The sequence below is a fragment of the Centroberyx gerrardi genome, chromosome 13 (genome assembly GCF_048128805.1).
Source record: "Centroberyx gerrardi isolate f3 chromosome 13, fCenGer3.hap1.cur.20231027, whole genome shotgun sequence".
NCBI lineage: Eukaryota > Metazoa > Chordata > Actinopteri > Beryciformes > Berycidae > Centroberyx > Centroberyx gerrardi.
In genome coordinates, this window is record NC_136009.1 from 18,635,737 (window position 1) to 18,647,457 (window position 11,721).

The following is an 11,721-nucleotide window of genomic DNA, read 5'->3' on the forward strand; positions in this document are numbered from 1 at the left end:
AGAGCGGAGGTGTGAAGTGCCTTTTGACAGCACAGCACCTGCTGCTTCTGCGCCACCAGCCAGCCCCCGCCATTTGTCTCGGCTGACCAGATAGCTTGGACCGGGGATTAGTGGAATGGGGGGGGGTTCAACCTGGAGGCATGTAGATGGGGAAGGGGAGAAGGGACGGGGTGGGGTGGGGGGGGGGTTGTGTTGCCCTCCTGTGTTCGGACACTCCCTCTGTCATCCCAGTGGAACATTCCAGCTGTCTGTGGCAAGGAACAGCGCTGTTGTGGGATGATGACGCGACTGCTCCTACCGGCCCTCGTGGATATCCCGTTCTGGACTGAGTGGCATGTCTCATATCGATGCTATCTCCAGCGATCTTAAGCCAAGGCATGTCACAGCCGCTTCAATCACAGAGGCCTAAATTAGTGTTAATCTGAATGTCGTTAGCATTATCTCCTAATACAATCCAAATGGTGCTTGTTGCCTTTAAAGTCTTGCCTTATCCCACATCAGTCAGTGTCTTCTCAATCTCTTATCAGCGGTGGTTTTCTTTGCGGCTCATGACACAGCTGGATCAGGACTCCTGTGATCAGTCCACTGGAATGAAAGCATTGGTGCAGACCAGGCAATCTCTGAAAATACTCAAAGGCTGTGGTGGAGGCAGAGGAATGCAACAATGACAGAAGATATTTATGGCAGTGAAGACTGTGACTACTAGCTGGAAAGACAAACAATCTGTTTCTCAGAGGGGGTGGATTGTGATATTGATGCACTGTTTATAAGAATCGTAATTGCAACACATTACCCCATAGAACAGAAGTATTCGGCTACTTGGCTGGTTATCTTTGAAATCTTACTCTTCTTGAAAAACAGGAAGATAGCAGACAATCCCAGAGGAGTTTTCACTTCACTCTGGACCATTTTGTTGCATACTGTGATAAACATCGCTGTATCTATTCTGTTATTCCAAATGATAACTGAGAAATCTGTTGCAAGCCAGAAATCCATTTGTTTTCACCGGTTCAACTGAAATTGTTTTCAACATGACTGATGACTTTATGCCATTTCGGTTAAGTATGCAGATGGTATTTCATGGTGCATATCCTACTGAAATGTGCCAACATACTGGATTCATTTTTTTGTGCTACATGCACAGAAGAGTGGGAAGAGTACCAAACATATCACACCCACATGGAAATAGTGTTACTTTACTGAAAGTTTACTTAAGTAGAAGTAACATTACTTTTACTTAAGTAAAAATAAAAAGTAGCTCAAAAAGCTTTAAAATGTACGCAGAGTAAAAGTTAATTAGTTAAAAAAACACCGTAACATTTTATCACATATAATCACATTGTCACATATAATCTTGTAATGCAAAAAATGAGAGGACAGAGTTCAAACTAGGTTCTTTTAATAAAACAACTATAAAATAACTTGCATTAACATTCCATCAGTGTGGTGGAAAATCAGGATGTGGACATACATGCATCTTTAAATTGGTTTTGTTAAAAAAGACAGCACAGAAAGACTGTATTGGTAACATGGCCCTGGGACACTAACCAGGTAACAACATAATAAAACATACCTTACAAAATCTGAAATGATTTAGACTATTTTGCATTTTTGCCTATAAGAAATCATTGAAATTGTTATTTCAAAAATAAGTTTTCTATCAAAATACATATATATATACAAGATATGTATATAATGACAATGGCTCTACTCATGCCTTGATTTACATATTCATCATCTTGCAGGAGGTTGCGTATCCAGGGTTGGAACTGGCAGAATTGGATGCACACATAGACTTAAGCTCAGTGGTGCTTGAGGTCTGAACTGTTAGTGATCTGTGATAAAAAGAAAAAAAATGAAAATGCCCATCCCCATTGATGCCACCACATTGTTTTCCTTCCCTTTAGCTATCCAGCTAGCTCGCAAAGGCTAGCAAACTATAGCTACACAAGAACCAGGCAAAGACAAACCAGTAACACTGTGGCTGGATAGACAAATTTTGGGGAATGTTTACTATCATGGATCATGGATCATTGAGCATTGGATGTTGTAGTTTAGCCTAACATCAACTCGAAAATGATTGCGCAGATTTGATGCAGATTAAACCAACAAATTTGCATTCTGTAATGAATGTAATTTAAAAGTACTCGAGTCAAAACAAGTAAAAGTTAAATTAGTGACCTCAGAAAATACTCAAAAATGTAGAAGCACACAATACTCATTAGCATAAACAAGAAAAGTTGTGATTTGTTACTTCCTCCCTTGGGCATGCAGCACTATGCAGCAGTAAAGACACGGATTTCTACATTCCCATGAGATCCTTGTTGAGCACAGGAGTCCTACCAATCCCCAGAGAAGCTCCTCCGGAGGTTCACGTCCTGTTGGGGCTTGTCGGCTGAGTACAATACCCAGAGTCTGAATAATGTGGCCGGGAGCTAGTTTATTCAAGCACCTTTTGTTTGCGCTCCATACTCACCTTTTCCCTCCACTGATGTTCAGATAACCACAAGACAGAAGGGGAAAAATCCAAAGCATCTCCAGAGATAGCCTGCCGCAGGTCCTGTGCAGAATGTCTCTGGATGGATTTCAGACGGTGTGTTGGTGATGTCATACTGTGTCAAGGTTTTGGGCAAAGAAGTCCATTCAAAAAAATAAAAAAATCGGCATATTCAAAGCCCTAATGTGATGTGGATGGCACCTAATACCATTCAGAGGCCCCCGTGTCATGCCGCACTATAGGGCGGGCCATTCTCAAGCCCCCGGAGTATTCTGTTTCACTATTTACCCATAAGTTAAGAGAGGTCATGCAGTAATATGTGTGTCCCTGAACAGCTGCTCTTTGATGTCGGTACCTGGGACTTGCCAGGCATCGGCATAATTCCTACGAGACGCTCACACAGTTTTGATCCAGTTCCTTTTTCAGACTAAAAAAGCCTTGAAGCCTGGAGCCATGAAGGCATTCTATCATTCAAAATTTCACTTCACGAGTAAACAATCACTCAAAATCTAAAACGCTGCATTTTAAAACCTCCAAATAGTCCTTTCACTTTATTTTTTTAGCTCATACAGTGTAGTAGACAGTGTTATAGGTGGCTCACAGAGGTGCTGGGTGCATCGCTGATATGTTTTGCTGTTTTGTTGAGGCTGTTCATGCTGTTGCTGTGGAGTGTAAAACCACTTAGGAACGGCTGGTGGCCAGACAGCTCTTCCCAGCCCTGATTCATCATAATTAGGTCACTGGCTCGGTCTGCTGGCCTCCCAGGGATAGCCTCACACTCTCATATACACCACTATGCACCGCTGTCACTGGTCAGAGCGCTTTCAAAAAGATATTCTGTGATCAAAATTATACACACTGGCTGTACAAAATGTGAGGGACATGTTCCTGATATTGAGCTGCAGCCTCTTTTGGCTCAGTCCTAATCACGGATGTCTCAAAGCTTAAAAACCCTTCTCTGACTCGCCTGCTTCTCTTCTCCTCCCTTGAGATTGCTATAGATTTGGGGAAATCAATAAGGGATAATGGCTTTTACCTGGATTCACCTCATCAGTGTACTTGAAACCTGTACATGAAATGAGAAATTGTCCCTTAAATTTTGTACGTTCAGTGTCTGCTACAAGAAGTAAACACAGTGAGAATATTCATTTGAATAAATATTTTACGACACAGCTGTACAATTAGAATACAAATCCCTTTTTTCACCACATATATTAGTCTCTTTAGAGGCCTGTACATTCTCTTTTGCAATTTCTCCTCCCTCTTTGGATGCGAGTCAGTGCAGCCACAGTTGTGATCGGCCCAACAGCTGGTAAATATGCCATCGGAGTCCTGAATTGGCTTAGGTCTACTCACCGCTCCTCTGTAAAGGGTGGAATTGATTGTGAAATAGTGTGTGTTAAATGATCGGTTCCAAAACTGCAGATCCAGTATGAGGATAAAGTGCTTTTGCCTTGCCTATAGCGCACATGCTAGATGGAGTTCCCTTGAACGATCCCAGAGGACAAACACCCAAGTGTGCTGTAATTAAAGTAAATGTTTAACAACTCAGCATAATTAGAGGTTTCGCAGCTTGTCTGTATGAAGATATTGTGGGCTGTTTCACTGAATTCTTGCTATTTCTCTCCTATTTCGTAGCTTTCCCCTCATAACTCAGTCATGGATTGGTAAGCTTTTAACAATTTGTCATAACAGAAGAAATGCATATAATTAGGTCACGGAAAATGACAAGTATTGAGCAATTGTTTGAGCAAGACAGTACGTGGGCAACTCCAGTGGGATCAATTCACTTGTAACTTGTGATGGCTGTCAAAAACTTTACCCAAAAGAAGCACGTCAAGTTTTGTGTTGATGTTTTAATAAATGAGGAAAATATGAACATTTAATATTTTGAAAACACCAATGCTGAAAATTACCCTCCAAAAAGTCTTCTTATCATGAATATTACATGAAATACCCCTACCGACGTTATTAAGCAAAACAGAGGAAATGGTGATATACAGAGTTTTGTTCATTCGTGGCAAAGCAAAAATGTATTGTATTGATTAATGTGTAATTTTTGGAGCCTATTTATAATTTTTGGCGCCTAAATGTCAATTTAGATGCTAATCTAATAGCAAATGAGATCGTATAGAGCAGTCCAGATTGCCAGATCCACATTTGCATGCATGTGTATATTGAAGTAGCTTATGACAGGAATTTCAATACATCTCAGTACATCTCATTGTTATTCTTGTTCTTATTCTATAGCACTTATCTAAAAACAGAGTTACAAATTGCTTCATATAAAAACATAAGAAATAGCACAAATAAAAATAAAAATGAATGATCGCTGTCAAAAACCACCCCCAAGTTTCTGGTCATTGGTTTAATGCTTGCAGACAGACCTCTTAGTTTATTCTGAATTATGCCTCTGGAGATGGAAGGCTCAAATAAAATTGTTTCAGATTTGATGTGATTAAGTTGTAAAAAGTTGTGAGACCTTCAGCACTTGTTTAGAGTGTCGAGGTTGTTTGGATCGTCGGGGTAAAACAGGAGTTATTGCTCGGTATCATTGGCGTAGCAGTGAAATTGAACATTGTGCTTACAGATTATAAGGCCAAGGGGGGAAGCATGTACAGTGAAAAAAAAGGATTGGACCAAGAATTGAGCCTTGCGGCACCCCGCATATGATGTTTGCTGAAGAGGATGATGAGTTGCCAGTGGTGACAGAGAAGTTTCTATTAGAGAGGAAGGAGATGAGCCAGTCGAGAGCAGGGCTGGTGATGCCCACGCACTGCTCGGGGCGTTCAATTAAAATTGGATGATCAACGGTGTCGAAGGCAGCACTCAGGTCTAAAAGGATTAAAATTGAGCAATCTCTCCTCCTTAAAAGAAGGCTATTATCATTATTAAAAGAAGGCGCTCCCCAAGTAGTGTAACAGTAGTGCTGGAACACCCTGTGAATTTCCAGCACCACCTTGTGAAATTGACAACCAGTCAATCGTCCCAATCAGAAATTCATTTGATAACACCGATGGCACTCCAGCACCACCTTGTCACAGAATTCAGGGAGAGATAAACCTGCGAACGCATTTTTCTCCTGAATGGTCTCCATCTCCTGTGAGATTTGACTCTAGGGAGCTGCGTGCTCGAGGAGATAAAATCCAAATGAACTGACATCTGTGTCGTCTGTAACAAACCATGCGGTCACACTGTTCACCTTGTTATAGTTTCCACACCTGCATAACACAGAGTATCTCTAATTGCAGCTGTATTTATCAGCTGTTCTGCATTTTGAGGCTGTACTAAATATTTAACTATGAAAAACTGATTGGACAGTTTTATGCTGAACTCAAACAGGGAAGGCTTAACATAATGATATAAGATGCCTGTAAGGTTCAAACTGCCCCAATGAGGTATAATTGGTCATAAGTACAAAAAGAATATGCAGATGTAGTTGATCATTAACGCAGCATCAGTTTAATATACACTTTAAATACAAAGCACGATGTTCACAGGTTAACCATAATGATTACCATCATTATAATGGAAACCATGTCTTGATGAGGACATGTCTCAAGCTTTCCAATAATCTGTGGCTACAAAAGGCCATGTTGTTTACAGAGATGATCCTTTACTGCTGCGGTCATGAGGTTTTGCGAGTTGCACATTAAGGAGGAAATACAATCAAGTAAGTATGATCACAGGATCCTTTGACAGCTGACTTTTGCTCGAGAAGAAGGCAACAAAAAAAGACCACAGAGCTATTGATTAAGACAACACAGCCTCGTCTGTCTCGGCTTGACTCTTCTCCGTAGCGTCCATAATGACGCGCCGACCAAATTATTCCTGACCCACATGGAGGGTCAGCTACCATCTCTCAGTAAATGCCTATATTCTGCCACACATCAAATTGGCCGTCATCTCCTTGTTTCCTGCTTGAACGTTGAGGCGACTTTAGCCATTAAACAACTGTTTGTGCCCCGTACATTAACCCTTTTACTTTAATGAGATAAACACATAAAAACATAACACACAGCAAAACTTCAAAAGAATTCATCCACCCAAGCGCTTAAATTATGCTTTGCTAGATGTGCATGAATTCAATTCAACAACAAACAGAGCCTCAGTGCGACGGACGCTACACAATTAGAGGCAAACAGTATTATCTGGAGAATATGCACCTCCAGCTGAAAAGCAGCACCATTCTAAATAGCTACCCAGTCACTTGAGGAGACAACGGAAATGAAAGAGAATAGTCTTTAACAAGATGCGGGAGCTCAATAAACAGGCAAACATTCCTCCAGGCGGTTGGAGTAAAGGGGAATACACAATCATCTCCTTTCTGATGCAGCGGGGTTAGAGAGGAGGGCTGCGGATCACGCTCTGGCTAGGACAATCAGGCCTCAGAGGACGCCCTTAACTTTATTTGTTCCACTTGATGGTCATAAAGGAATCATACTCCCCCATTCACCATAAAGTCAGCAGGTTTCCTGAAAGATGTGCCCTGCTTTACATCTAACCCAGTGTTCTCTGAGGCCGCTCGGAAATTTTATGTAGCCCCAGGTGCTTTATGCAGGGGCTTTATCGAGTCAGGCGTTCATTTCACATGTGATGCGCTACACATGGTATAATAAAAATTGAATGAATTCAGGATTTATTAACATCATTCAACGGGAAAAATCAACCAAACTGAACTTATTATGGTGAAATAGCTTGTTTTATTTGTACTGAATATTAGAAATGACTTAAGTTAGCCTTCAAATATTTTAATTTCAGTTGACTCTTGGGAATGAATGAAACAAATTAAACCTTATCCTCACAATATTTCAGTGCAGAGATCTTTTTTACCTGATTTGCAAAACAGCCAGTGAATACCTGCATTTGGACACTGCAGATTTGCCAAATTATGCACAACAGCGTGACTATTAACAGTTTCCACCCCTAACAAATATTTGATCTCACACATCCTATAATAGCAAATGCTTCAAAACAAATGAGCCCCTACTTCTCCTCCTCCCCCTCTCCTCCCACTCCCACCACAACTGCTAAATCAAATATTCATGTTAGAGTGAAAAGCATTTAACGTGTTGTTGTTATCTGAGAAATCAACCAGGTAGTTAATTGTTGTTGTAAAAGAAGAATCTTGCAAGATCATAAGGCTAATTAGTATTAGCCTATTAGTATTGTGCATAAATTAATTATTATTTTTAACCAGGATAATAAGGTTGTGTCTATGCAATGAAAGGTATTTTAGCTTCCCCGAAGAATGGTGAGAAAAACAACGCTGCTACCACACCAATACAGCAATTCAGAGTGCCCCCTTGATGGCACTTGCCTTTTATGAGGTAAAGGATCTGAATAATAGGACCTGCTGCTTGTAATGTTTCCACATTAAATCACGGTTGAGGTTCCTACAGTATGGACCTGTAGCTGTGGTTTGTGTCGGCGCTGGTGGCTGCACCTGCTTTTCAGCGAGGTTGAAGAGCCTGGAGCCACCTGGGCCAATCCAGAGAGCGGCGGAGAGCACCTGGAATAGCTTGACGATGACTCACAGCGAGGAGGATCTACCTACTGGGGAGTTCAGCCCCTCACGGCGAGCAAAACTAGTGTCTATTTGTCAGATCACATCTTTCAGGTCAGCAGCTTTTGGGCATTAGGGCAAACGGGGGAACACGCTCAGGGTTTGTTAGAAAGAGTTCAACTTTGACTGTATCCCTTAAGGTATTGCACTTTTCGTGTTCTTTCTATGTGCTACAAGTAGACAACATATGGTAAAAGACAACAGAATGTAGCCCGAGGAAGTCTATTTAATCCTCGGTGGCAAGCATCCCAGAATTCAAGGAGGTTGTCAAAGCAAATGCAAATTTGAGCTTTTTATGAAAACATACTAGAATCTGTGCCCTAGCAGTGATTGCTGATGGAGTAGTAAAATAAAAAAACACATTTGTTTCAAGTTAGGTTTAACTGGTTTGATAACAGTGTTAACAGCTGGGTATTTAAGAGATTGTCAATTTGCTTAGGATTGCAATAGATAACTTTCTACAAGAAATAAGTTCTTCCATTGAAAAGTTACACTTACTCGGGTAAAGAAAGGGCCATGGGTCCTCAAAGAGTATAACAAGTGAGTGCAGATCAATATAGCTAGTATGTGTTAAATTTCAAGGTTGTTTGATGTCTGGACAGGTTCACAGGGAACAGGTTCAGTCTTGATTCAGAGCTGAGTCATCTTACTCCTCATTTCTACATCTCTATAACATGAGACAGTTCTAGCTGGATTCAATATCTTTTGGTTTGGGAAAATTATTCATTGAATTATGTGACAGTAATGAATCTGTCTGAATCTGAAAGAGCTGCTCTGACATCGAACAAAGAGGCTAAAGGCTTCGCAGAGAAAGCAATTTACAAATTCCAGAATTATACAAAATGTCATGAAACTTTATTTTTCAAAGCATCATGAAAATATGAAAATATCAAAATCATTCATTCAGCATCACAGTTTTCACTGTTAATATACAATCATCTCAGTCACACTTACATTCAATATATAAAAATATAAAAGCAAACTGTTTAAAAATACATAATTGCCAAGTAAAACTGAGGCACTTGAAAAACTGTATTGCTATTTTGAGTGCTGGCAAATAGTTTCTGACTAACGACTGTGCAAAAGTTATAATAATTTCACCCTAAAAATAAGTTTGCACTTGTTCCCTAAGTAACGATGGCATCAATATCCCACGGTGATCTTTTTACTGTCGTGTGTGTGTGGTTCATATAAAAAGTTGAGAGGATTCCATTATAACCAAAGACACAGCCATTGAGAGACATTGGTACAAACATTAAAAGATAACATTGTGAATGCGTATAAAACATTTCTAAACATGCAAAAAGTGCATGAATAGCACAGGTAGGTGAGTACATGGTATGACAAAGCTCAACACTGATTGCAATCGCGGAAACACTGCTTGAAACGAGAAGCACATGGCAGAGCTATTTATACTCTGAAATGGAATAGATCGTCAGTCATAGAAAAGTCTGCATATTTGGAACAAACCCTCAATGTGATTCCCTGACAGTTCTCCTGGGCCGGTTTCTGGTGGAACAGCATCCCAGTTCAATGTGCTACACAACAACCAGATTCCTCATGCTTGTGCAGAAGAGACATTCTGGAGAAGGTTTTGGAACAGTTCTTGCATTGGTATTTTTTCACATCCGAATGGGTCTGTAGGTGAGCCCTGAGGTTGGACCTGTCCGCGAAAGCCCTATTGCAGTGGGGGCAGGAAAATGGCTTCTCTCCTGTCAAGAGAGAAAAAGACATGGTCAGTGAATCATACACAGATATACACAGACATGACAATAGTGTGCAGCATTTACTCCGAATCCAAATGATGTTACTTAAACATCTTGGCCTAATGTTGTTGGCCGGTTGCACTACACTCACTGTGGCGAGGAAAAGCACTGTGTTGAATGCCATGCATGACATTTGTAAAAAGGAAAAGAAAAAAAAAATGTTATTCTAATCTGTTATTCTATTCTTGTAACACAACACCAAAAGTTTGTCTTTGGGAAATAATAACGTTGTGTGGGTTGAAATCCTCACTTTTTTTGCTCAAGTAGGCTATATGCAGCCTCAGAGACAGAGGACTATTGCTGTAAGCAGTGCAACAGTATGCATTGTATAATTGAATAGGATAGGTGTAAAGGTTAATAAATAATGTAACAGGTTGAATAGAAGAGGCTATAATTGAAAAAGCCAACAACAACTCTACTGCCTTGCCCCTTCACTCAGGAGGCCTTTCCTTCTGGGTTCACTCACCGGTGTGCGTCCTGATGTGTCCTTGGAGCAGCCACGGTCTGGAGAAAGCTTTGCCGCATATTTTACAAACACAGGGCAAGGTGTGAGTCCTGATGTGCATTTTGAGCGCTCCAAGGCTAACATACTCCTTTTCGCAGTATTTGCAACTGAAGGATTTCCTCGTTTGGGCGTCGCAGTGCAGCTGTTTGTGCTTGAGCAGTCCAGAGTACGTGGAGTAGGACTTGCTACACAAACTACATTGGAATTTCTCAGCCTCCACTCCATGAGGGTCTGTCAGCTTGGGCAGCATCTGCTCATCTTCATCGCTCCTCGGGCTCTCGGAGCCGCTGTGGTCTTTAGAGGAGGTGTCGGAGAGCGATGAGGGGTATCCAGAGATCGGGGACAGGTCACTGGGAAGCGGAGACAGCGGCAAGTTGCTGGTAGTCCATACTGTGATGGGGCTGTACGCTGCCGGGCTCAGGATCTCCGGTTGTGGGATGACAGGCAGGGGAAGGCCCTTGTAGATATACGGTGAAATGAAGACTGAAAATAGACAAAACAACATTAAATGAGTGACATGTATTTCTCTGGATGGCAACCTGCGCCTGTATGGAAGGACTTGCATCGCTTCACTATAAAGCACAGACTTCAAAGTTGGCCGAGGTAAAAATTAAACTTCTGAAAAATCCAAACATAATGAAACACGATGTATCAACGTGACTGCATGTAAACAACAACTCGCACAAGTTTGTAAGGTTACACTGGAGCTGCAGATTCAATCAATGAACTTTGAAAACTTTACCTGTGGGGCTTTCCAGCTCACTATAATTTGGCTTCTTAGCGGAGTTTATGTGTTTCTTGACCAGAAAAGAGCGTGGCATCTTGGAAAACAAATGGGAAACTTTGGAAAACTTTTGTGTGGAAAATACAGCGGTGAGCGACAGTTTACTGTGTAAAGACGGAAATCCCTACTGCATAGTCCAGTGGAGTGTCATGGTGCAGCGCTGCGCTCTTGGAAACAGTGCAGTGGGTAGCTGTAAAGAGCTGTAAATACTCCCCTATCAGGTGCATGGGAGGGGCCAGCTGCTCTCATTTACATATACTGGGACGTCAAGCCAATTAAATCGCGCTTTTACCACAGAGCTTTTAGAATACACTTTTACAGTATACGTGCGCGTAAACCCCTAATGGGCGGGGTTATAGCCACCTTCTCTAGTAAGACAGGTGCTTTGTGGTAGACCTGTGTGTGTGTGTGTGTGTGTGTGTGTATGTGTGCATGTATGGAGGGGGCTACTTGGATTTATAGCAATGAACTAATTCATTTTAAAGATACATACATTATACATTATAAATTACATTATGCTGCTGCTCTTACCCAGAGCGCCTTACAATGAGTGCAGCCACAGCAGAATAACCCTAAATACCTAGATCACCAAAATTACAAGCA

The 11,721-nt window shown here is 41.3% G+C and overlaps 1 protein-coding gene across 1 annotated transcript; it reads right to left on the bottom strand.

The window, feature by feature from the left end:
- Positions 1 to 8,940: 8,940 nt before the first annotated feature.
- On the bottom strand, positions 8,941 to 11,282 carry snai2 (snail family zinc finger 2). Its single transcript, XM_071926514.2, has 3 exons — positions 11,077 to 11,282; positions 10,296 to 10,817; positions 8,941 to 9,775 (listed from the first exon to the last, which is right to left on the bottom strand). The coding sequence occupies exons 1-3, from the start codon at positions 11,153 to 11,155 to the stop codon at positions 9,594 to 9,596; spliced, it is 783 nt and encodes a 260-aa protein (XP_071782615.1). The 5' UTR covers positions 11,156 to 11,282; the 3' UTR covers positions 8,941 to 9,593.
- Between the last annotated feature and the right edge of the window lie 439 nt (positions 11,283 to 11,721).

What these genes read in the sequence shown, in the direction of transcription:
- snai2 (XM_071926514.2), bottom strand. Translation starts at nt 11,155, where the DNA reads ATGCCACGCTCTTTTCTGGTCAAGAAACACATAAACTCCGCTAAGAAG. An exon ending in TGAGCTGGAAAGCCCCACAG is followed by an intron (nt 10,818 to 11,076) that starts GTAAAGTTTTCA and finishes GTCTATTTTCAG; the next exon opens with TCTTCATTTCACCGTATATC. An exon ending in ACACATCAGGACGCACACCG is followed by an intron (nt 9,776 to 10,295) that starts GTGAGTGAACCC and finishes CTCTCTTGACAG; the next exon opens with GAGAGAAGCCATTTTCCTGC.